The sequence below is a fragment of the Lithobates pipiens genome, unplaced genomic scaffold, assembly GCF_037356315.1.
Source record: "Lithobates pipiens isolate NorthernLeopardFrog02 unplaced genomic scaffold, aLitPip1_a1.2 Scaffold_13, whole genome shotgun sequence".
NCBI lineage: Eukaryota > Metazoa > Chordata > Amphibia > Anura > Ranidae > Lithobates > Lithobates pipiens.
In genome coordinates, this window is record NW_027507718.1 from 17,889,438 (window position 1) to 17,916,624 (window position 27,187).

The 27,187-nt window shown below is 42.2% G+C and overlaps 1 protein-coding gene across 5 annotated transcripts in view; it reads right to left on the reverse strand.

The window, feature by feature from the left end:
* The window catches only part of LOC143973958 (transducin-like enhancer protein 4), a 165,263-nt gene that overhangs the window by 118,886 nt on the left and 19,190 nt on the right, over nt 1–27,187 (reverse strand). For all 5 annotated transcript variants that reach the window (XM_077474887.1, XM_077474886.1, XM_077474885.1 and 2 more), the window contains exon 5: nt 3,293–3,355. In XM_077474887.1, the coding sequence (XP_077331013.1) occupies nt 3,293–3,355 (63 nt within the window). The remainder of the gene's footprint in view (nt 1–3,292; nt 3,356–27,187) is intronic.

The window sequence follows — 27,187 nt, forward strand, 5'->3', positions numbered from 1 at the left end:
ACCTTTGCTTATCGGGTTGCAGTCTCTTCACAGTTTTAGATACTCATTCACCCATCCAGTGGATCCAGCGTTGTCCTGCTGAGATGCTCTTCTATTCTGCTACCAACCAGGTCATGCATTGCCATGTGCACTTTGTGAAATAAGGAGGCTGCCAACTCTTCTGGGTTCAGTCAGAGGTCCTCCAGATGATGTGACACTAAGCCCGTGCCCCTTCTTTGTGAAATAAACACTATGCCTCCTGGGATATGTGGTGTGCATATCCCAGGAGGCACAGCTTACGTTATTCACCTAGGTGAGAGGGGGGAAAAAAAAAAACGCAACCTTTGGGTAGTGGAACAGATGATGGGAGGAGAGGGAACTTCCTTTTGAGGGTGAAGTTCCGCTTTAAGAAGGCAGCAAGACAGACTGATAAAATGCAAAGTACAGTCACCTACAGCATATAAACCACCACCTTTGTGGAAACACTCAGAACAGTGAATGGCGACTGTCCACTACTTGCTCCTAATTACATTTTACACATCACCTTTTTGCTGGAGTTTCATAGCTCCTAATAACTGCCCGCCAACCAGTGGGCATTAGCTGCTGACTGCTGTTTATTGCAAAGAAGTCTATTATTCCTCATTAGAACTCACTTTGAATTGACAAGACTACTTTTAAACTAAAAGTACAAATGAAATTGCAGATGAAAAAAAAAAAAAAAAAAAAAAAAATCATGTTTTCAAATTATCTAACCAATTAAAGTTTTCACACCAGACAGGCGCAAAAACACTTGCTTGCCTCTGCAGTCACCTTACCCTGCCAAATATTGATGGTTAGCGTCATCATTTGATGCCTATGGGTCCTGTAATAGACCGGTATTTTTCTATGTCTTTACAGCACCTTCATTCATGCCACAAGCAACCAAACACCGCTAGATGTCTTAAAGGATTGATTGCTATCTTAACAGGTTTAATCTCTATACATCATTCACTTTTCTAGGCCTGCAAATGTAAGGCACTCCTGCTGATTAACAAGGCTGTACTCTCATGGGTATAAGTAAACTAGCAGGTAAACTAATTACAGATGCAAGAAGCCAAACTGCTCCCATGATCTGACGGAAAAGAAACTGTATTGTATGTTTATATGTAGCTTATGTGTAAAGTCTGTCCGGATAAAACGGATTAAACTGGCCAATGGAAAAATCATTAGTAACACTAGATAACTGGACACGTGCAGGCTTACCCTGTGATCTGATGAAGAACAGGAGTTTATTACAGAACAAACCAGATAAACAGCAACATATTATACTTTGCACATCAGGAAAAATAAAACAAAAAAACTACTTGTTCTGAATTGGGGGACATTGACATTGGGGCGTCCAAAGTAAAAATCTCATAGAAATTAAAGTAGTTGGAGCACAGGAATAGGGAAGAGTCCCACAATACATTTCCTACAGTGTCATAAGGGTCCCCAGAAATGAATTCATCATAGCCACAAAATCTCTCACTCAAGCCAATGGGATAACATAAGCAGCTTAGGAGGAGGTCAAATGCACGTGAGAAAGAGGTTCTGTACCGACTTTGGCTTTGACCCGGTTTTCAATGAGCACAATGCAAAATACTACATTTAGCAGGTCCAAACTGCAACATGTTGTAGTTTTCAATTAGGAAAGATAATAGAACAATCACAGGCACAGAGTATATAGAAGACATGAAGCTAACAGCCCCCTTGCAAGCAGCTTACAGGAGGGGGGGGGGGGGATGTGATTAGAGATACTAAGGCCCCTTTCACACTGAGGCAGTTTTCAGAAGCTACAGCGCTAAAAATAGTGCCTGTAAAAAAACGGCCCCTTTCACTCCGATGTGAAAGCCGGAGGGCTTTCACACTGGAGCGGTGCGCTAGCAGGACAGTTAAAAAGAGTCCTGCTAGCAGCATCTTTGGAGCGGTGTATTCACCGCCCCATGCCATTGAAATCAATAGGGCAGCGTAGCTATACCAACGGCAAAGGGTTTAACCCTTTTTAGGCCGCTAGCGGGGTTTAAAACCGCCCGATAGCGGCCGGATACCATGGTTGGCGAGGTTTACTCCCACTGATGTCAGAAAAATTTCCACTACCGCGGTAGTCTAACCCTCCTAAAGTCTTAAGGACAATGAACCAGCCCTTTGTTTACAAAGTTTGGAGACTCCTGATCTAGAACAGTACACAGTATATATGCCTTTAGGCTTAATGTACACAGGACGTTTTTACAACCTCTCCTCAACGATTTAACTTGACAGATAAAAACCCAGTGTAAAACGTAAATTTTCCCGCATTTATATGCCGCGTTTGTGTTTAGAAGTGCTTGAAAAAAACTTTATTAACAAAATAGCCAAAAATGTGAAACTCCTGTAAACGAAAACACGGGTAAACGCCGGTACAGAGTTTAGAGTCTTTTCTTTGAAGGCAAAAAAAAAAAAAAAAAGTTCAAATGCAACTGCCTAAAAACATTAAAACTAACCTGTGTAACATGTACACATCAGAAAACATTGGACGAGGTCAGGGGTAGCTAAAAAAAGCAGCCAACTGCCGCTCCATTTACCAGCAGCGTACATGAGGCCAGAGAGACATCAACCTCAATACTTTCTGTACCAGAAACAATTGGACAATGTTCTCCAGGATCAATAGAGAGTGCGCCTCTACCCAGCAGGGACACCACAAAACCTGACCAAGGTTCTTACCCTTCTTTACCATATGGGGAGAAAAAAAAAAAAAAAAAAGTTTGCCTTTACATATTCCTAAAATTTACATCAATCACATAAACCATGATCCATGCTACTCCTGTCTTCATTATGTCTATGGTCAGCATCACTCAGTGTGGTCCTCCTAAACAGCATAGTAGAAATGGTTTACGCTACTGCATGCATTTTTCTATGTACAGCAGCACTTGAGTTGGATATGCCTAACCACACTTCTGCTAGCATTTAATGCCTATCATCAAAAGAGAAGTGCTATTCTATGTCTATTCTGGCAATTTTTCAATCTACTCTATTAGATGCCATTCTGACAAACAATCATAATTCTTAGCAACATTGAGCTTACATGACAGCAAAACAGCTGCATTATGCTTAGCACATTATAACATTTCCAACTATATAAGTGCATTTAAATTATATCGCTTGGAAATTTAATAAGATGCGGAGGTAAAAAGGAGCAGAGCAGGAAAGAAAAAAAAATGAATTGAGAAGTGAAAAAAAAAAATGTTTTTTTAATACCTTACATGTCTCATTTAAATGGCATTACTTAGCTAGGTGACTACAAATGAAGCAACCTTACCTCTTGGGACAAGAAGGGAATGACTTGTGCACAGATAGCATTCAGTCTCTTGACAATTTCTGCCTGCAGAGAAAAGAAAAGAAATATAGGAGCATTTATTAAGCAAAACACCTTTTTACCCAGAGACAGAATGTATTAACATTTGATATATTGAATTATGTATACCAAGTACCTAGTCTCTAAATAAACAGCTAGAGAAGAAAAGCAAGAGGGCCCTAATCTGCAGGGGGAACCACAAATCTGCAGTAGGTAAGTGGCTCGCGTCCAAAACATTCAGCTCAGCAGTATGTTAATAAGGACAGTTCGCAAAAGTTTGTCGTGATGAAAAGCGCAGCCAAAATTTCCATTCAGAATCTGCATTTTTTAAAAGTCTTTACAGCTAGATCAGTAGACCATTGAAACCTGCAGACGTTGCCAAGCCAGCCTTGAAACTTGACAGTGACTCATTAACCACCTCAGTACAGTGCAGTTACACCCCCTTCCTGACCAGACCAATTTTCAGCTTTCAGCGCTCTCACACTTTGAATGACAATTACTCAGTCATCCAACACAGTATCCATATGAAACTTGCGTCCTTTTTTCCACACAAATAGAGCTTTCTTTTAGTGGTATTTAATCACTAGTGGGTTTTTTATTTTTTGTGCTATAAATAAAATAAAACGTAAATTTTGTGAAAAAAATGCCTTTTTCTTCGTTTCTGTCATAAATTTTTGCTAATTAGTAATTTTTCTTCATAAATTTTGGCCAAAATTTATACTGCTACATATCTTTGGTAAAAATAACCCACATTAGTATATATTATTTGGTCTTTGTGAAAGTTATAGAGTCTACAATCTATGGTGCCAATCACTGAAAATTCATCACTTCTGATCAGGCCTTCAGTACATCAGGTGTATCTCATTTCTTGAGACTCTAACTAGTCAGGAAAGTACAAATACCCCCCAAATGACCCCTTTTTACAAAGTAGACATCCCAAGGTATTAAGTAAGTAGCATGGTGAGTTTTTTTAAGTTGTCATTTTTTCCCACAATTCTTTGCAAAATGAAGATTTTTTATTTTTTTTTTATTTTTTTTTACTAAATTGTCATATTATCAGGTTATTTCTCTCACACAGCATATGTATACAACAAATTACCCCCCAAAATACATTCTGCTACTCTTCCCGAGTACGGCGATACCACATGTGTGAGACTTTTACACAACCTGGCCACATACAGAGCACCAACATTGATGTAGTACCTTCAGACGTTCTACGAGCAAAAATGACGCATCTCATTTCTCAACCACCTATTACACTTTTGAAGGCCCTGGAGTACCAGGACAATGGAATTTCCCATAAAATCACCCCATTTTGGAAAGCTAACACCCCAACGTATAATCTGTGAGGCATAATGAGTCTTTTGAATGGTTAATTTTTTTCCAGAAGTTTTTGGAATATGTGGAAAAAAATTAAAACGCATTTTTTTTTACACAAAATTGTCAATTTATAAGATATTTCTAACACATAGCATGTATATAGCAAAAATTACACCCCAAAATACATTCTGCGACTCCTCCCGAGTATGGCGATACCACATGTGTAGGACTTTTACACAGCCTGGCCACATAGATGGGCCAAACATTGAAGTAGTACGTTCAGGCGTTCTAGGAGCATAAATGACACATCTCATTTCATTCCTACCCATCACACTTTTGAAGGTCCTGGACCACCAGGACAGTGAAATTACCCACAAAATGACCCCATTTTGGAAAGTAAACACCCCAACGTATATTCTATGAGACATGGGCTGCAAATAGGTACTCGGGTACTCTGATGGGCTGGAGATAGGTACTCGGGTACTCAGGTGGACTGGAACAGGTACTCGGGTACTCAGGTGGACTGGAACAGGTACTCGGGTACTCTGATTGCCTGGTGACAGGTACTCGGGTACTCTGATGGCCTGGTGACAGGTACTCGAGTACTCTGATGGCCTGGTGACAGGTACTCGAGTACTCTGATGGCCTGGTGACAGGTACTCGGGTACTCTGATGGCCTGGTGACAGGTACTCGGGTACTCTGATGGCCTGGTGACAAGTACTCAGGTACTCTGATGGCCTGGTGACAGGTACTCTGATGGTTTGGTGACTGGTATTTGGGTACTCTGAAGGGCGGTGACAGGTACTCAGATGAACTGTGACAGGTACTCGGGTACTCAGATGGGCTGTGACAGGTACTCGGTACTCTAATGGACTGTGACAGGTACTCGGTACTCTAATGGACTGTGACAGGTACTCGGTACTCTAATGGACTGTGACAGGTACTCGGTACTCTGATGGACTGTGACAGGTACTCGGGTACCCTGATGGGCCGTGACAGGTACTCGGGTACCCTGATGGGCCGTGACAGGTACTCGGGTACCCTGATGGGCCGTGACAGGTACTCGGGTACTCTGATGTGCCGTGACAGGTACTCGGGTACTCTGATGTGCCGTGACAGGTACTCGGGTACTCTGATGTGCCGTGACAGGTACTCGGGTACTCTGATGTGCCGTGACAGGTACTCGGGTACTCTGATGGGCCGGGACAGGTACTCGGGTACTCTGATGGGCCGGGACAGGTACTCGGGTACTCTGATGGGCCGGGACAGGTACTCGGGTACTCTGATGGGCCGGGACAGGTACTCGGGTACTCTGATGGGCCGGGACAGGTACTCGGGTACTCTGATGGGCCGGGACAGGTACTCGGGTACTCTGATGGGCTGGGACAGGTACTCGGGTACTCTGATGGGCTGGGACAGGTACTCTGATGGGCTGGGACAGGTACTCGGGTACTCAGATGTGCCGGGACAGGTACTCGGGTACTCTGATGGGCTGGGACAGGTACTCGGGTACTCTGATGGGTTGGGACAGGTACTCGGGTACTCTGATGGGCTGGGACAGGTACTCGGGTACTCTGATGGGCTGGGACAGGTACTCGGGTACTCTGATGGGCTGGGACAGGTACTCGGGTACTCTGATGGGCTGGGACAGGTACTCAAATACTCTGATGGGCTGTGACAGGTACTCTGATGGACTGTGATTGACAGGTACTATGAGGGGTGGTGACAGGTCCTCTTTATTGGGGGGGGGGGCAATCAGTATGTTTGGTGTACACTGTATGCGGTAACGAGATGTTACCGCAATCTCCTCCTCACACACGATCGGTGTGTGAGGAGGAGAACCCGGTAACATCCCGTTACCGCGGTTTGTTTACATTTTAGTGATCGGCTGTGAAAGGATCACAGCCGATCACGTGGGTAAACAGCCAGCCAATGGCTGTTTACCAGTGTCGGTGACGAGCAGTGTTCCCGGGGAACACGCCGCCACCGACGTGCACGCGCAGCGCGCTCGCGATCGCGCGCATGCGCCGTGCACGTAGGGGGTGTGACCATCTGTGATCGGCCGTGACTTCATCACGGCCGATCACGTGGTAAACAGCCATAACGAATGGCTGTTCACCCCCTTCGGTGGCGAGCGGTGTCTCCGTGACACGCCGCCACCGAAGAAACAGGGATGCGCGCGCACGATCGCGCGCATCCCTGTTTAAACGGGAGGCCGTCATATGACGGCCTCCCGCCGCAATAGCTGCGCCGCCTGGCCGTCATTTGACGGCCGGCGGTCAGGAACTGGTTAATGAGCACATCCGCTTGGCATTTGACACCATCTAACGAGTTAACTGCTCAAGTATCTATAGCTTATCAAGCATGTAGCTAGTAGATTGCACAGAAGGAATGAGCTCTTAAAACACATGAGCAAAATAAACACAATGCCACTGTAATGAATTAATCCATCAGTAGCATATGCAGACAATTTATCATCATGCGTAAAAAAAAAAAAAAAAAAAAGGGCATTCAAATGTAATGGCAAAACAAAAAAAAAAAAAAAAAACAAACACAGATATGTATATAAAACTATTGTACAGAAAAATAAATCTATAAATACACACTTTCCCCAATGCAAAAAAATTAAAAGATTGTTCGGAATGAAACATGCTCAGATTAGACTCCTTTTGTTGAGCTGACAAACCACAGGCAAGACAGGGCCACCATTTCCTCAAAAAAGCCCTCTTTGTGGTTCTGTGAGCAAAATGATAAAAAACAAAACAAAAACAACCTTCATTTAACGGGCTATATTATTCCTCCAGTCAGACACTAATGGTCCACGGGGTGTTTGTGAAGGCAGAAATGGAGTCTAAAAAGGTCTACTGATACGCTATTAAAAAGTATTACAGATGTAAAAAGCAAAAAGTTAACTGAAAGGCATTTTTGTTTTGGATAGCATGCAGAGGGATGTCAGTTTTTAATGCAGTCTGTGTCCCCCCCCCGTTAGAGGGCTTTCACATCGAGGCGCCCCAGGTGTCGGCGGTAACACTGCCCATTTTTTTGCGCAGTTTTAGTCCATTTTTTAGCCTCTCCTTTACTCTATCCAAAAATTGAAAAAATTAAATCTCATATAGCTCTACTTTAATTTGTAGCTACAAAAACAAATAACTTTGCACATTCGATGGACTTTTGTAAGGCCTAAATCCACAGTCTACGTCACAATACAACCATATGCGCTGTGGGGTCCTTACTAGATTAAAAAGGACCTAGGCCCCTTTCACATTGCTCCGATGCAGCACAGTAAATCAGAAGTAGTGTTTTTGGTGCGTTTTCTGAAAGTGCACTAAAGATGCACCATGCAAGACTTCTGATGCGCTTTCAGAAAACAAACTAAAAACGCTCAAGCTAAGTCTATGGAATAGCGCCGTTAACCCATGTGAAAAACCACAGATAAACTGGGCTGCACCCACTATGCGGGGAAACTGCACCAGAGTACTGTGAAAGTGTATTGTTAAAGGGCACCCCAACCACAGATAGCAAAACACGATCTGTGTTTGGGCAACAAATCACAAAGTACCACAACACTAGGTCTTTCGGTACAATGCATTTTTAGTGCTATTTTTGCTATGGTCCATTGCGTTTTTCAGCTCATTAACAGAATATGTACTGCATTCCCGTACAAACCTGATGGGAACCGGCCCTTAGAGGGCATTTCCTTAACGTTATGTCTAAAGGACGGGAAGTGAAGGGAAATATCAATATAAAAATACATATACATACATAACCTCACAAAGTGAGTACACCCCTCACTTTTTTGTGAATATATCATATCTTTTCATGTAACACTGAAGAAATGACACATTGCTACAATGTAAGTAGTCAGTGTAAAGCTTGTATAAACAGCTTAAATTTGCTGTCCCCTCAAAATAATTCACACAGCCATTAATGTCTAAACCGCTGGCAACAAAAGAGTACATCCCCAAGTGAAAAATGTCCAAATTGGGCCCAAAGTGGCAATATTTTGTGTGGCTACCATTATAACCCTCTTGGGCATAGGAGTTCACCAGAGCTTCACAGGTTGCCACTGGAGTCCTCTTCTGCTCCTCCATGACAACATCATGGAGCTGATGGATGTTAGAGACCTTGTAAGCCTCCATCTTCCATTTGAGGATGCCCAGGATTTAGGTCTGGAGACATGCTTGGGCAGTCCATTACCTTTAACCTCAGCTTCTTTAGCAAGGCAGTGGTGGTCTTGGAGGTGTGTTTGGGGTCGTTATGTTGGAATACTGCCCTGCGGCCCAGTCACTGAAGGGAGGGGGATCATGCTCTGCTTCAGTATGTCACAGTACATGTTGGCATTTATGGTTCCTTCAATGAACTGTAGCTCCCCAGTGCCGGCAGCACTCATGCAGCCCAAGACCATGACACTCCCACCACCATGCTTGACTGTAGGCAAGACACACTTGTCTTTATACTAATCTGGTTGCCGCCACACACTTGACACCACCTGAACCAAAAAAAAAAAAATTAAAAAAAAAAAAGGTTTATTGGTCTCAGACCACAGGACATGGTTCCAGTAATCCATGTCCTTAGTTTGCTTATCTTCAGCAAACTGTTTGCGGGTTTTCTTTGCATCATCTTTAGAAGAGGCTTTCTTCTGGCTGGGACAACAGCCATGCAGACTAATTTGATGCAGTGTATGGGCTGAGGATTGACAGGCTGAACTCCCCACCCCCCCCCCCCCCCTTTCAACCCTTGCTTGCCTATTTCCCAAAGAAAACCTCTGGATACGACACTGAGCACATGCACTCAACTTTTGTTCGACCATGGCAAGGCCTTTCTGAATGGAACCTGTCCTGTTAAACCACTGTATGGTCTTGGCCACCGTGCTGCACCCCATTTGCAACTGAGACCTTGTAACAGGTCACAGGAAGGAAGGAAGGAAGGAAGGAAGGAAGGAAGGAAGGAAGGAAGGAAGGAAGGAAGGAACGAACGAACGAACTGCAATACTTTCCTATTTTCAGGCCACACTGATCCAGTAACATGACCTAGCTCCCGGTCAGTCAGGAGGCTGCAGGGGAGAGGAGATATCACCATCATTGGAAGAGCCATAGTAAGCTACGGGGCAGGTTACCATGCCCAGGCATTGCCAGCCACTGGTGAGCACTCTGCTCTTCCCTGCAGCGGCGCTGTCTAACACAGAGAAGATTATGTGAGTGGCCTAAAAATAGGTGTTCGAAGAGGGATAGGAGCAGTTTCAGTTTGTGTTATCCTGGAATTATTCTTTAAAGTAGGGTTGGACAATTTCTAGTCACCATTTAAATAAAAACGGCAATTTCCTCAGCCACATCTTTTATGGCTTTTTAAGAATATGTAAATTGAGTCCATTCAGACTTATGCACTGTAGTAATGCATTTTACCGAAATGCATGGTATCTAAATGCAGCACAGCAATGCATCACAGATCAGATTATAGCACTGGTTTGATTTTAGTTCTATTGTAGTGTTTGGAGCCCATTCAAATAAATTAGCTAGCTTAACGCAACCCACATGCTTTAACACACTACATTAGATCAGACAGATCTGAAATCTGTCCCTAATGTACAATAATGTTCACACCCCTTTAGCAACCGATGGGATATGTACAAGCTATTTGGACTTGAGCAGAGGTATATCTGAACCTGTAGCTCTCCTACAAGCTCTGTAGGGGGGTTTGGATGGGGTTACATTGATGCAGCAGACCAGCTTAAACGTGTATTGCAATGTGTATGTGACCCAAAAAGTCCAGTTTGTATGAAAAGTTTCTAGAATATGTGAGGATTTAGAACCGTGTGCAGAACGATGCAGAGTTTTCAGCCTTAAAGTGGTAGCAAACTCTTCTTATACCACTTATACCTACAGGTAAGCCTTTTTTTTTTATAGGCTTAGCCATAGGTACTGTGAATATCTTCTAAGCTTGCAGTTTAGGAGATGCGCAGATTGCATGCAGCCAGTGATGTCATTGGCACATGCGTCTGAAGGTCCAACATACAGTGCAGTGCACTGCATGTGCAGGAGTGACGTCATGGCGCCCCCGGCTACTCATGTAGCCTGAGGCCACAAACCCAGAAGGAAGACTGGGTGAAGATGGAAGCCCCCTCCAACTGCAGTTTACTACTGCTTTAATATATAGTCTGACCACAGGCACACTTCAGTGGCCATTTTTAAATGAAACCAAGAATACATGCATCCCTTGGAGGTGTGCATTATTGTCCACTCTTCAGTTCCAAGCATTATAGGATTAGAACCAACTGCTCTAGAGCAAAGCAGCACACACAAACCCACAGTCAGTCATTCTCCAAATGTATTTGCATTACCTATCAGGACACAATCAAAAAAGTAAAAGGGTAACATGCACATTTTCTTAAATCTGACATTTTACCTTCTTAAATATAGACTAGAAACTGACAGACAAAAAAAAAAAAAAAAAAAAAAAAACACGATAGGGAAACCATAAACTGCTGTTAACATTTGTCAGATCCGAGGCCCATCACCCAAACAGAACTTAAAGCAAACCACAGTTAGTATGTCATTTTGCCACAAACACCTCTGAAACATTTCAGAAGCACGCAAAGCACACACACAAAGCATAAATTCTTTCCAAAGACATCAACTACACTGCAAAAACCGAAAGTAGAGAAAGATCAGAGAGTAAGACTTTTTTTTTTTTTTTATTTGGAGGGGGGTAGCCCCGCTTTGAAAAAGATAAAGGCACAGACTAAACAGTTGGTAAATGTTAACTGCCCATCTAGTTAGAAATAAGTACCTCTGTACTACCAGACGATGGATACTACCCACAGCGTTTACAGAATTCAAAAACGAGGCTGCTTTTATAAAATGTCACCCAGGCCTTCAAAAGCAGACTACATGTCCTATTTCACCATAAATGAGTCAGGTATGGTCCACTATTGTCACCATTGGGAAACCCGCCCTGAGAAATGTCATGCAGCCATTGTGTGCATGTAGACCGGAAGTGTAACAAGTAGGCTGCAGGAAATCAGTAGTGCTAAAATGAAACAAACATGAAAAAAATTGTAACTTATACGAGTAGTTTTTGGTTAAAAGTTGTAACTGGTAACAAGTGTCTTTGCAAACTGAACTTTATGAGATGTGAACAAAAAACAAAAAAAAAAAAAAAAAAAACACAACTAGGCTCCATGCACACTGAAGCTCATAAATGGCAGTTTTTGAGGGGATTTGGGTGTTTTTTGTTTTAACAGCCCATAAACTCCCCTCTGTTATCTTAAGTGTCCATGCACATATGGACGTTTTTCAGCAGTGGAGTTTATGGGCAGCCCTGAAATAATCGCGTTCAGGAGCCGTTTTTCTGAAAAGTTTAACGTTAAAAAACACACATAAAAACTATGGGAAAAAGTAGATAAACACTCAAAAACGTGGCTAATCAGCATTTAACGTTTTTGATCCATTGACAAAAAAAAGTGAATGCTATTGCAAAAACATTCTAAGACTCACTGCAAAGTTACTGCTGTTTTTATGAGAAGCTTTGGATGGAACCATCTTGACTCCTGAGCCGATAAGCATGAGTTGGCCTGCAAAATCTGGTTTTCACAATCCTAGTTTAGGTGAGGTCATAATGTTTGTAGGTCAGCCCTCTAAAATCCTAAACAACTATTCCCAGATGAGTGAGTTATTCCTTACCCAAAATAGGCTGGCACCAGGACCCCTAAAATCTTTAGAGTGCTTAGGTGCTTCCCCCAGAGGGCACTTGCTTAGGGTTATTTCACGCCAGCATTTGAAGTGCATTTCACATGCAATATTTCTATGGAATATGTACTTGGATGAAAAAAGCCAAAAGTTGCAAAGGAAGCAAGTCTGCCCAAAATGCTGAGGTATGAAATGGTGATGTCTATGAGCAGCCAAACCGCATCAATTTTTATTTGATTTGCGTCTACGGGCTCTTTATCATTTAATGCTCTTAAAGTGACAGTAAATGTTGCCCTAGCAACAGACTTTACTATGGCTCATCAAGTTTGGCTTGTGGATCCCAAGAGAGCGAGCTTTTTAAAGGCGTTCACAGATCTCACAACCAGGCTTTCGTTATATTGCACAATAAGTCTATGGAAACATGTTCCTAATAGTCGGTTTTGAAAGTGAGTCTGAACTAATGGCGCACAGCCCAAACTCCTTTTCTAGCACAGCCATTAAAGGATGTAGGTTATTGCTGTTGTCACCATTGATATTTGTCATTGTAATGTAATTAGGGCCCTAAAATGATGCATTACAGCCCTTGGCATAACTTCTATTAAAATCTTTTCTTCTGCTCACTGAACTGCGACCTGCTCTCTGATGAATAACAGACAGGCAGCTTTAGGGAGAGGGGAAGATTCATCACATATACATATATTTTCTCTTTTCTCCCACCCTTACATAAAGCTTTACAACTGAATTTTGGAGAGAACGAAAAATCAGGAGGAAATGAAGGGGGGGTTGAATAGGTTTCGGAATTTTTATTTGACCGCTCAAAATTCTGATTGCATCTGATAAATCTTGCTCGACAACAAATTTGTAGCCAGAAAACTGCAGACGTCTAATCTGCTATCCATCAGTCGATGCCAACCCAATCAAATTTGTAGGTTATGTGGGTCATGCATCCATGAACACATACATTCATGAAGAGTCTGTTTATACCACCACACATTTCAAAAAGCTATTAGGCCCTATTACAAGTTATAATGCTATTTAATATGCTAAAAGCCTTTCATATTCACCGCCGCTATCATTTTTCAAAATCCTGTACCATCCTATGCTTTGGATATAATATTTTCAAGTATGTGGATTTTATCTATTTGTTGTAGTATAAGCTATAAACAAAAAAAAAAAAAAAAAAAAAAAAAAAAAACACCATAAAAGAGAGATTCGGTTAAGTCTATGCTGAAGATATAAGGATGAAAGGAGGGGGGAGGCAAGCAACCGCTTACATCTTCACGTCTCAGACAGCGGTTCAGCCCCCACAGACATACATCCATTATTATGTCCTCTATACCTTGCACTCCTCCCTCCCCCAAGAATGAAACCGTACATCACATGAATAACGGAATCTTGTCTACAAGACCTCAAGGAACATAAAGAGCAGTACTAGAACATGAAATTGTTCCATTCCCTCACACTCTGCTATAATTAAGTGCACTAAGGCCAATCAGACTCAAATGATTTTCTTTTTTGCAAAAGAAAATTGCTCAGTCTCCTCCCCACCAACAGTCAGTGTTAACAGGGGAATTCCTTCCACAGTTAGTGTTTTCCTGGGTGGGTGACTGGAGAAGCAGTCCCTGCAGGGAAAAAAAAACAGTGATTATTCCTGGGGGCTGTTATCGCATGTAAAATCCAACAGGCTGGTTGTACCCAAGTTTATTGATCTAACAACTTGGGTACACTCAGTCTGACCATATATGGTTTGAATCTCATTAAGTTCCTGCTGAACTAGCCGAGATATGTCTCTGGTCAGCTTGAAGTGGTTCTAAAGGCAGAAGGTCTTCTATCTTATAACATTCTATACATGGAAAAAAAAAAAAAAGTGTGCAGCAGCTCCCTCTCGATTCACTGATGTTGCACGAGAGCCACGAAATCCTGGAACACACCTTCCTGATTGATGGAGAAACAGCAGGGGGCGCCATTGGCTCCAACTGCTGTCAAAGTCAGTGAGCCAGAGGAGAGAGGGGGTAGGGTCGAGCCACTGCTCCATGTCTGAATAGACACAGCAGCGGCTCAGCTCAGGTGCCCCCCATAGCAAGCCTCCTTGCTAGGGGGGCATTCTGGAAGAGGCCATGAGTGCAGGCAGGAGCTCAAGGAGGAGAATCTGCTCTGGGCAAAACCGCTGCACAGAGCAGGCAAGTAGGACTTTTTTGGTTTAAAAACTAGACTTTAGTATCATTTTAACGGTCCTGAATTGGTGGTATGCTACCAATAAGATCCCCCAGAAAAAAATGACACAAAACCTGCACAGCCATCTCCTGTCCAGACTGATGAGCCATTACCTTTACTTTCCTGTTTGCTAGACCACCAGGTCCCAGTTAAGTATATAGATATAAAAGATAGATTATTAATTTGTACAAAACACCACCACACTAATTTAAACAAGACAAATAGGTCATTTGGTCGCCAGACGTAAATGGACTCCGATTTCTATGGTATTTTAGACGGGTTTTAAAATTTGAAAAATGGAATAAGAAAAGCCAAATTAAAGTGCCGTCAGTGACTCAATACATCATGCCAAAGAAAACAACATAATACCAAATCATGTGAATAAAAGGGTAGTCGAGGAAGAAATCAATAGGAGGAAATGACAACATTGTTACATACTACTGAAGCCATCCAGACCCTGATCCTCACACCTCTAAATGTGACAAAGGATGAGAACAGCATGGGTCAAAATCGATAAGGACCATCTTCATTCAACAAGTAGTGTTTCTGCTGGCTTGTCACCAAGAGGCTAGAGAACCTGAAACAAAACACGCTTCCCAGCTTATCAGTACAGTACATGTACACAAAATTAATGGTCCCTCTGCCTTTGTCCCTAGTGGACTGCAAGGATTCGACAATCTTTCAGCAATACCTCTGTAAATACTTTTTCCAATGTGCGTGCACAAAGCCATCAGATTAATACAAATCAAGAGGCAACGGGCAGACCGATTGTAGTCATCTGGGGGAAGGAGGAGCTACAATCAACAATACTAGGCTTCAGGAAAGGGGTATAGCTTTACGAATAACAATCTGACCTTAAACCGCAAAGTTTCCCATGGAAGCAAACTGCACAACCAGTGTAGGCATCTGTAGGTTTTTCACTCTATAGTGAATGCAGACCTCCATTATAAAAACGCATACAAAAGGCTCAGGGGTGGACTGACAACTCATGGGGTCCCCGAGCAATATATTGTATAAGAATAAGAGATTATGGGCCCCCCAGGCAATCAGCTTATGGGGCCACACAGTATACACAGACATGTTTCTATTGGCTGAGAAGGTACTGGAGAGGTGGGGCAGCTATAATCCCAGGATTTTTAGACCAAAAGGATGTCGGTAAGGGACATTTCAGAGACCAATGTAAAAAAAAAAAAAAAAAAAAAAAAAAAAAAAAAAATAAAAAAAAAAAAAGGAGGGAGATTTTTACATAATGTCCCCGATTTTACTGAGGCTGGCAACCCTGATGGGGCCCCCTAGTGGCCCGGGGCCCTCGGGCAGTGGCCGAGTGGCCAAATGGTCAGTCCGCCCCTGGAAAGGCTAACGGATTACATTACAGAATCTAGCACTGGCTTCTCCTGGCTTTTGTTAGCATTTGCAAATGCTGAAAAAGGTGTGCACCAACTTCCAGGCAAATGAGAAAATGCAGTTTGTTGCATATGGGGCTGCGTGGTCGCAGACCAGTTAGAGTACCCATGCATACCTGTGTCCACAGCCAAAAGGTGCCCAACAATGGGCATGTGAGCATCAGAACTGGACTAAACTTGGTGTCAAAGAATGGCATTATAAAAAAAAATATAAATAAATATAAAAATTATATATATCAATATTTTCTGTTCTACACATCAAACATATACTGTATAATATGAATTCAATGAGAAAGAATAATGGATTTGATGTCACTCAAGCTAAAATATTCTTAAGTTTATATTAGGGAGAGGAAGGAAGGGCTTGAATCACTGTCAGGTTTCTTTTTACTGGTGACCCGGTCGGCTGAATTTCCCCTAATTTCCAGTCCAAGGGAGATAATGTTACCATAGGGGCAGAAGTGGAAATGTGGACAGGATTTGAGGAGAAGGTTTTCCAACAGACTGCATGAGTGACAACATTGAAAAAAGGAGAAATCTTCCCAACTGGTTATATAGCAATGCCAACAAAGCATGCCAACTAGCTTAAAAATGGGCACTGTCACATAATAGCAATGTTTTGAAGCCAAGGGGCCCTTTCACGAGGCAATACTGATCACCATTGGCGGATGAAGGAGACTTTTCAGTGGCTCAAACTTTGCTATTCTCATGTGATAAAAGTGATCATATGGTGAGCTGTACGAGTGCCGAGACAAAAACGCCACCCATTGCAGGTTCCCTCTTCCCTTTTGTATGAACCCATTTGCACCTGCAGAAGACACAGGGAAATAGTCCACGATTCTTTCTCCAAAAAGCACCCACAGGGCAGCTGCAGCACCATGTGGTTTCCCACACCTGAAAACACTCTGCATTTTCTGATGCGTGGGGGTGCCATTAACCACTTAAGCCCCGGACCATTTGGCTCCACCACTTTTTCCTACAAATAGAGCTTTCTTTTGGTGGTATTTGAACACCTCTGCGGTTTTTATTTTTTGCGCTATTAACAAAAAATAGCGCAGTTTTTGTAAATAAAATGTTTACGTTTTGCTATAATAAATATCCTCAGAATTTATTTTTTTTAATTTTTTTTTTAAATATAAGCGTTTCCCATCAGTTTAGGCCGATACGTATTCTACATATTTTTGGGGAAAAAAATTAAATAAAAACCCGCAATAAGCATTAACTAAGCGCAATAAGGGTTGCACAAGTGTTATAACGTCTACAAAATAGTCTATAAAATAGGGGATAATTTTATGGCATTTTTATTAATAATTGTTTTGCTTTTTACTAGTAATGGTGGCGATCAGCGATTTTTATCATGGCTGCGACATTATAGTGGACAGATCGGACACTTCTGGCGCAAATTAGGGATCATTCACATTTATACAGCGATCAGTGCAATTAAAAATCCAGATTACTGTGTAAATGTGATTGGCAGTGAAGGGGTTAACCACTAGGTAGCACTGTAGGAGTTAAGTATGTCCTAGAATCACTCCCTACCTGTGGGGGGAGCGGCTGTATGTGACGCTACACTGATAACAGCTCCCTGTAATCGGGAGCGGTGATCAGTGTCAGTGCGTAGAACAGGGGAAATGCTTGCTTACATTAGTTTTCCCCCGTTCTTCCTCTCCGTGAGACGATCGTGGGTATCCCCGTGGACTCCATCACACTCATGGAGCTCGCGGTGGTGTGCCCGCAAGCCGCTTCTTAAAGGGCAACGTACATGTACGTGATTCTGCCTGTATGTGCTCTTCTGCCGCAGTATATGTGCATGAAACGGTTAAAGTGATTGTAAACAAAACAAAAAAAAACACCACAACCTGCAAGACAAAGGCATAGTGAGCTAGTATGCACCCAATGCATTTCAGCAAAAAAATAAATAAATAAACCCCTTCAGAGCTACAAAAAAAAAAAACAAACACACACAATCTAATGTAAATGTAATTGATAAAATCATGCATCATGAATAGCATGAGCGGGAGGGTGCCGACAGGGCCCTCCACACATCAAATTCAACCTATGCATCAGGAACCTGCCAAAATTAGCTTTGTGTATTTGCCAGCTTAAGGCTCCATGCACACTGGAGCTCATAAACTGCAGTTTGAGTTTGGGCGTTTTTTTTTTTTTTATAATTTTTTTTTAAAAGCCCATAAATATAATTAATGAGCAGTGGAGTTTATGGGCTTTTTTCTGAACGCCAGAAATTCGCGTTCTAAGTGCCGGTTTTCACCGGCAAAAAAACAACAAATGCCGATAAACGCTCAAACGCTAATAAATACATGTTAGTGTTCGGCATTCTATTTTTTCAATGCATTGCGGGAGTTTGGAATGCACGGTGGGATTTTTCTCTATGTATTTTTATTGAAACCGCCCATAAACGCTAATGCCAATAAACGCTAGTACAAAACACTGTTAAAAGCACGTTTTTCAACCAGCGTTTTCTGCCAGCAATCTGGCATCCAGAAAAGTTTTTTTGAGCTTCAGTGTGCATGGAGCCTAAGACTACAGGAGGCCCCAATGTGGGGGTTTGCAGTTCATGCTGTCAGCAACCTGACCCAACTATAGGTGACAGATAAAATACATAGAGAATATCAGGTTGCTCACAATTTTTCACTTTTTTTCCCCCCTCGTTTTAGTTAAAGTGCCTGTACTACATGCAAAAGATTTATATTGCTTGGGGCCTACTGATTAATCTATGCATGTGAAATGTGTAAACTTGCACATTCACTTACATGACAATGTGTCATGAAAAGATCTAACTGCATGGAAAAGTGAAGGGCAAACGGTTGAACTTAACTTTCTAATCTGACAGCTTGTTAGAGTGCTTGAGCAAACTGATTAAACTAAGAGTGTTCAAGTGCTTTTGTCTTTGTTTACTTACGAGTCAATCAATGTCCAAGGGAGGAAAGAAAAAAAAAAAACATATACCTTTAATCGCACGAGATTAACATACCATAAAAAGGCTGATAAGCTGAAGTAAACTGAACACGTAAGCCAAGCAACTTTGTCAATGCTTATATGAACAGTTATTTGCAAGTCATAAAGTTCAGTTAAAAATTACATAAAACCAACATCTATCACAATGTCATAAGAAAAGCAATAAAAATACAAGGTCAGTAATTTACTTAAACAATTCAGCTCACTATGGAGGTAAAAGAGCAAAAAAAAAAAAAAAAAAATTAAAGGGTCAGGTCCTTTTTTGTGTACTGCCAGCCTATTCAAAATGAATGGGCTGCCTTAAAGCACTGCACTTTAAACCCACACTCAGGCACTGTGATAATGCATAGTCTAAAAAGGCCCCAACATATGCCATGCAAATCCTATTTTGTTTTCAATTACATGATTTAGTACCATTTTACTGCAAGACAATGCAATGCATAATGTAACAGCAAAATTAAAGTGCATCGTCAAAAATAAATCCAACAATCTGAATGATCTGTACGTTGAAGGCAACTAACCGAGATCCTTTGATACTAGAAATGAATGCCAAGTGTAAGAATCCTCTTGAATGTCCAAAACGTCATCAAATCAGACTATAGGTCATTACAAAATAATACCAAAGAATTCAAGGAGGAAGATATCAAACCAGTTAGAAAAGTGCATAACCAGGCAATAATCTGATGCTTATATGTGCAGACGGTTGATAAATATGCAGTCCTGCAAGCTGGAAAACCTGTCATTAGTTTGTTTCTCCTAAAAAACAAAGTCCATCAATTCGCATCCCAAAGCCCCCACTGTTCCCCCCAGCCGCCATATTTCACATAAACAGAGTACTGTGAAAAGGTTTTAGGCAGGTTTAAATTGGTTGTAAACCCTTACAAACCACTTTAACCTACAGGTAAACCTAGATTAAGGCTTACCTGTAGGTCCAAGAAATAAATCACACTTAAGGAGAAATTTTACAAAAATTGATAACAGCGCAGGTGCACCGCACGTGAAGGCAAACATGCCGTCACTTACGGCTCCCGCGCATATGCCGGGAGTGATGTCATCTCTGCTCCAGCCACTCACAGCGCCGGAGCAGCAATACTCGAAAGGAAGATTGACACTTCGTGCTACAGGGGACAGTAGTGACATCGCTGGCTCCTGTGTCAGGTAAGTGACACATAATGGGCTACTATGCGATGCATAGTAGCCCATTATGCTTTACCTTTGCAGGGAAACAAAGAGGAAGTAAACCCATCAGGGTTTACTTCCTCTTTAAAGAAATGCTTAAAAATAAAATATGTATGTATACATTGCACAGAATGCAGTGAGGATAGAGAGATATAGATATATAATAGAGAGATATAGATATAACATCTCTATCTTCACACCAGCATCAATTCTTACACTTGCACAAAGTCAGGAATTCTGTAGGATTAAAGTCAGGTGTAGAAAAAAAAATAAAAAAACTAAAACCACACACACACACACACACACTAACTAAAAACAGAAACAGCTGTGAGGAACAGCCAAACTCTGCTACCAAGGCAAAGTCGTGAAAGAGTTTCAGGTCACCAAGCACAGCAACAAGACACATAATTATACTGCATTAGAAAGGTCTCTTCCAGGCAAAGGTGTTAAAGCAGACTGGGGTTTCACGATGTGATGTTCAAGCTCCTTTGAAGAGCACAAAAAATAAATAAATTAAAACCACCACACAACACAAAACAGGCAACATTAGGGACCATAGACTCTGGTCAGCCAAGGAAATTTGATGCAGCAGATGAAAGATACATTATGCTTACTTCCCTTCAACATCGGAATATGTCCAGCAGTGCCATTAGCACAGAACTGGCATTAACCAGTGGGACCTAGGTACACCCATCTACCTGTCTGGAGAAATCTGGCCAGAAGTGGTCTTCATGGAAGAATTAGAGGGAAAAAAAAAAAAAAAGGATGCGAAAACAAGGCCAAGCAACTACGCACAAAAACATAGGAACTGGGGTATAGAAAAAAGGGCAGCAGGTGATTTGGACTGAAGTCAATATCTGGCTGTAACAGGAACCAGGTTGTTTGCCAAAAAGCTGGACAGCATTACAATAAATGAGTGTCCATGCATTGCAACAGGCAACAGTGAAGCAAGGCGGAGGAGCCTTGTAAGTTTGTAGCTGTATTTTTGTAAATGAAGTTAGAGATTTGGTCAGTATCAATGGTGTCCTTAAAAAGGAGAAGTCCAGCCTGAGCAAGTTTGGCTTGGCTTCTCCAATGGGTCACAGGAGTGCAAGTTGTTTTGCAATCCTGTGACCCGTTTTCAGCAGAGAGCGGACTGAAGTCTACTCTCTGCTGACGTCACAAGAATCAGTCCAGGCACCGTGTCACTGCAACAAAGTCTGGATCCGCCAGGTGCCTAGACCAGTGGACCTCCCCACCGAGAGCTTGAGACAGCTGCTCCCTGCCCCGCCTCAGCGCTCCAGTGAGCGTGGAGGAGCAGAGGAGAGCTGCTAAGCGACAGTCAGCAGCTCTCTGCTCAGGGTTCTGTGAGGACCGAACCATCAACGGTGTTCAATCATTTGGTTCTCAGTGCAGCAGTGCCGGGTGACCAATGTTGCATCCACCCAAGTATGAATGGGCAAAAAAACAAACAAAAAAAAAACAAAAAAAACAAACAACTTCTCCTTTAAGGCTGGGAAATACAGGCAGATACTTATCTATCCTGCCATACCATCAGGAAGGTGTGCGATTGGTCCCAAAATGTACTCTGCAGCAGGACAACAACCCCAAACATACAGCCAATGTTTTTCAGAACCATCTTCAGCGTAAAGATCAAGAACCCCTGGAAGTGATGGTATGGCCCCCCACACAGCCCTGATCTCATCATCTAGTCTGTCTAGGATTACATACAGACAGGATATGAGGCAGCCTACATCCAAAGAAGATCTGTGGTTCCTTCGAGATGTTTGGAACAACCTACCTGCCAAGTATTTTTCAATAACCGTGTGCAAGTGTACCTAGAAGAATTTATTGTTTTGAAGGCAAAGGGTGGTCACACCAAATATTGATTCAATTTGCATTACTTTCCTGTTCATTTTTATCAATTGACAAAATGTTAAGGAAACTTAACACTTTCATTTCTGAAAGCATTCTTAATTTACAGCATTTTTTCCCACAAATGCATAAAACACTTGCACAGTTTTGTATATCCAGTAAACTTGGTGTCATGGATTTCTCCAAATTATTTTTTAACATTGTTATTGAATCACAAATGCATGCACAACTACTGCATTAAGCTATAATGAAAACATATGAAGATTAACATTGCAGATCTCTTCTGAAAAGGCTAGTTAGCCATTTGTCATGCTACATAATGCTGCTGCTATCTAAAAGCTTCAATACTTGAAGTCACTGACCAAGAACAAGCATGCCTAACTTGTTACATGCCTGTTCCAGCTCAGCGACTCAAAGCATTGAAGCCAGAGACACAGTCAACTGGCATTTTCAGTAAGTCAGTACTGGTCGCCTAATATTTCTCTCAAAAGGTTTCTTTTCTAGCTGTTGAAACCTTGTGGATTGTTAAGAACCTTTTAACAGTTTACCGTCACCAGATTACCCAGATCACCCAAAACAAAAAAAAATCATCCAACAGTTTACCTTGGGAGGAGGAAAAAAATAAAAGAAGGGGGTGAGAGAGATTACATTTACTAGGCTGTAAGGGACCATGCTTGCTGCTAAGTTAAAAGTAAAATCCACAGACTGCTACAAGACTGAGCATCACTTGAAATAATCAGGCTTGTACAGGTTAACAAAGTGATAGCAATGGCTTCTGACTCTTGAAGAGCTTGTTATCACATACAAAATTCCTGACAGATCATTTAGAACCTCTCTCCACACTTGTCCCAGAAGCATTTGTCTGCCAAGTCAGAGAGACTAAAGTGGAAGGTCCTGGCAGCCTGTGACAAGAATGGGCAGACCTTTCACTGCCATTTCTCATTGAGAGATTCGCCAGTTATTTGGTCATATTGCAAAATGTATTCAGAAGGAAACGTGGACTTTAGAGGCACATCTCTAGCGTTGAAATACAAAATTAACTTTTATTCATCTTTAAAATTCACATTGACAAGGCATGTTGAAAACAAACATGGTGTTTGGTCTAAATGGCGCTCACAACACCTAACACAACCAAGTATTACCACAATGGAACAGATCGATCGATAGCGATTCAAAAAAGAGGCGATGTCAAAGAGAAGGAGCTGCTGGTTGGGGGTAGAGACGTAGTGAAAAAAAAAAAAAAACCTCTACATGTTACACGCCCTTAAGCGTTTCTTCAGGAGCTTGCAGTGGTCCATAGCAAGTATACAAAACTATATACGCAGGCAAACTTGGCGGGATCATCCACCAATCAGCAGTTTCTCATGCCTTAAGTCAGTGGTCATCAACCCTATCCTCAGGGCCCACTAACAGGCCAGGTTTGCAAGATAACTGAAATACACCACATATGATATTTGCTGCTCAGTGACTGCAGTAGTCTAGTCTGCATCTCCCCAAGGTAATGCACAAAACCTGGCCTATTAGTGGGCCCTGAGGACAGGGTTGATGACCACTGACTTAAAGCGGAGGTCCACCCTAAAATGGACCTCCGCTCATCGGAATCCCCCCCCCTCCGGCGCCACAATCGGCACCTTTCAGGGGGGAGGGGGGTGCAGTTACCTGGATAATCCAGGTAACTGCACCCACTTCCGGGCTAGCTCTCTGCGGAAAGGGGCGTACGTTACGCCCCCTTTCCGCAAGCGCCCGCCCCCTTCAGCAAGTGCCCCGCTGCCTGCTGGGAAACACACAGCTCCCAGAGGCAGCGGGGACCGTCCGGATTGCGCCGCGCGGCTCGCGCATGCACAGTAGGGAACCGGGAAATGAAGCCGAAAGGCTCCATTTCCTGATTCCCATACCCAGGATGGCGGCGGCAGGACCCGATAGACGAGCGAGCGATCGACTTCGGGTGCCGACATCGCGGGCGCGCTGGACAGGTAAGTGTCACTATTTAAAAGTCAGCAGCTGCAGTATTTGTAGCTGCTGGCTTTAAAAAAAAAAAAAAAAAAAAAAAAAAAAAAAAAAAAACGCGGAGTCCCGGTGGACTCCCGCTTTAAGCAATATAGAGCTCGAAAGGTCCTTATAAAAAATTATGTGGGACAGGGGTAACAACCATATCCTCAACAGCCAAACTAGGGATCTTTGAACCAGACACTAGTACCATACACATAGAAAGGGGAAAGCCCAATATGGCTATTCCTATGTAAAGTCCACTTTAAGCGTAGGGAACTAGCAGAGCTCCAACGGTGTTAAGGGCAGAACCGGTAAGTGTAACAAAGACCCACCATCCGTATCTCTCCAGACAGAGTGAATTTGAGTCAGTCATCTGCTCAGAAGAGACATTTAACCAAACCATTCTGCATATATTCCAATAAAAAAACAAAAAATTGAATTTTAGACCTTATGAAATATTTTCATCTCTTGTAACCAATGCAAGGGAAAAAGAAAAAAAAAAATCCAAATCTTCATGCCTCCAATGAGTTACTCACCGCACCAAATAACAGAAGTCTTTATACAGCTATACAATATACTGTATAGTGAGTGAAATTACCTTTTTCATTATCATATGAAATAATCTTATTACAATACATCCTTTCAATTGCAAGTACAGAAAAAGACCCAACGGTGAATACAGGACATTAATAATGTAAGGACTATAAAATGTAGGACCTGCCTTGCTAATACAAGGTAGAATATTAAAGTGGTTCTAAAAGCATTCGCTGCATTAAAAAGGCAGAAACCCTTGTGTGATCTGGATTAGCCCCAGCCCCCTCTAATACTTGACCGAGCCCAAACTCAATCCAGTGCTGTTCCCGAGAGCAGAATCTCTCACAGGACAGAGAGGCAGCAACAGGGGCCATTGGCTCCTGCTGTGGTCAAAACCTGTGTTTCTATGGGTGCAGGCAGCATGGCTCAAGATAAAGCCTGCATAAGTACCCCCATACGAAGTGGCTTTCTAAGGGGACGCTCCCCAAAGGAGTAGGGACCCCAGAAAAGGAGGTTCAGGGTTGCTCGGTGCAAAACCAGTGCACAGAGCAGGCAAGTATTATTGAAAAATAATAAAAATTCACCTTAAAGCAGCCTTTTCAGCACAGAGGAACCTTTGAAATAACTTTGTAGTCTCAGGGAGTCCATGCTAAAAATTACAACTAAAGATACGTTAGTGTGACGGTCAGTGGGAAGAATGCCCCCTATACCTGTGGTCGCTGGGAATACGAATCTGCTTACAGATAGCCAAAAAGATCAATGATGTTAATGGGAACTCATCTGGAGAGGCAGAAATTGCTTAAGGAAACCCTAGCAACCTCTGGAAGAACCCTAGGGTCCAAGAGCGTTTCAGAAGTAAGGATGGGCAGAGGTTTACCAATTTGAAAAGAAGAGTAAAGATCGTTAATGTCGCAATAATGTTTCCAAACACAAAACTGCAAAGATGATTTCATTTCCTTTATTTATCACCATGAGCAAAGTGCAATCTTAAAATTGAGTTGTCGCCAGAAGAGGAATAGGAGGGGACATTAGTTCTGATGACCCCCAGTGACAACCATGAATTTCCGCTAACTTGCGGTTTTGACTATGGGGTAGGATGAAAAAGGGAAATCTCCCCAATGGGACACAGATGGCAAAAGAAAAAAGGGGAAAAAAAAAAAAAAAAAAAAAACACCCAAAATATATTTTTGCCTTTACTTTAAGTGGTTGTAAAACCTTATTGTATGTCCAGTAAAGTGACTGGCCTCAGGCAATGCACAGATGAAACAAGTCCTCCTACAGAAGTTGTACCAGTTCCTGTGCAGAATTTATATAGCTTGTCTTGAGTTTTCAGAAAACAGGGGGCATGGAGCTAAAGTTGCTCTACAAATCTCAGTGGGGGCCGATTGAAGGGAATGAACATGCATCCGCCCCCCTTCACACAGCACAAAGGAACAGTGCTGAGGCTGTCAATCACAGGCTGTGCACTAGAGTGCCCTACTCCGTCACCTTTTTACCTCTGGGTGTTAGCAAAAATTGTCAGAATTGACTCAAGCAGATAGAGGAAGGAGGCTGCAGACAAAAATAACACTTTGTACTCTGGAATGAGACAAGTACACACTATACAGGGATATGATCTGTTCATATTTAAAGTCAGAAGTCTGGAACCACTTTAACATGCGCTTTAAAGAATCCATGCATCAAAAATTTATTTTAGGTATAGGTGGATGTTAGAGTTAAAACAGCATCTAGTTCGTACCTCTTGGGACTGGCAAAATCCAAAGTCCCTGTTCAGTGGCCACAGTAGAGAAGTGGATATTGGACCACAGAGTTATTAATATAGAATGTGCACAAGTTAAACTAGTAGAGCCCACAGAGAGTTGTAATGAAATATCTTGGAGTGCACCAACACTTCAAAACACCATTACATTTACATCTACAGTACTGGGAAACCAGTGCTTGGTTTCATGCTTGGGGAACTGTGCAAGACAGCAGATGTTCACACTGAAAAACAGTGAGGTGTATCAAAGGTGCCTGACCACCATAAAGTGACTTATGGAAACAACTATTCGACGGAAACAAAAAAAAAAATAAAAAAAAAAAAAAAAGTCAGTACGGGCTTGTCGACTGTTGCTCCTTTACCCTGTAGAAACAAGCATTTTGCAGGTACAACAGAACCAAAATAACAAGCATATTCTTTTAACTATGGAAACCTCATCCACACCTAAACTAAATAAGAGAAGACTATAGTAATACAAGCAGGAAGCAGACAGCCTGAACACATGCATAATAAAGATCTGTTTGCAGCCGTGTAAAATGGCAACAGCAAATGGCTTGTCCTGTCACCTTGAAAATAAATAAAAAGCGTTACACTTCATTAATTTCTCTACTATCAGATTTGCCTGCAGTGTACCGATGTAGCTAATGCAACAAAACAGGGACTAGCTGAACCTGTCACGTTAAGATTTATGTTTGCTCCACCTATGCAAAACATGGAGATATCCCTCTGGCAAAGCTTCAAATCACTACAAGGGAAATGGCTTGGAATGCCTCATCATATCATGAAGATACAGGAAGAGACTTGTGCCATGTTCATCACATATACACCAAGATCACTTTGCCAATTCCAATAAAAGACGTCAACACCTACCCCTTTTATACAAATATATACACCACAGCTTATGCCACATTTCCATCATTCTCTGGAATTGGACTTGAGGGGAGA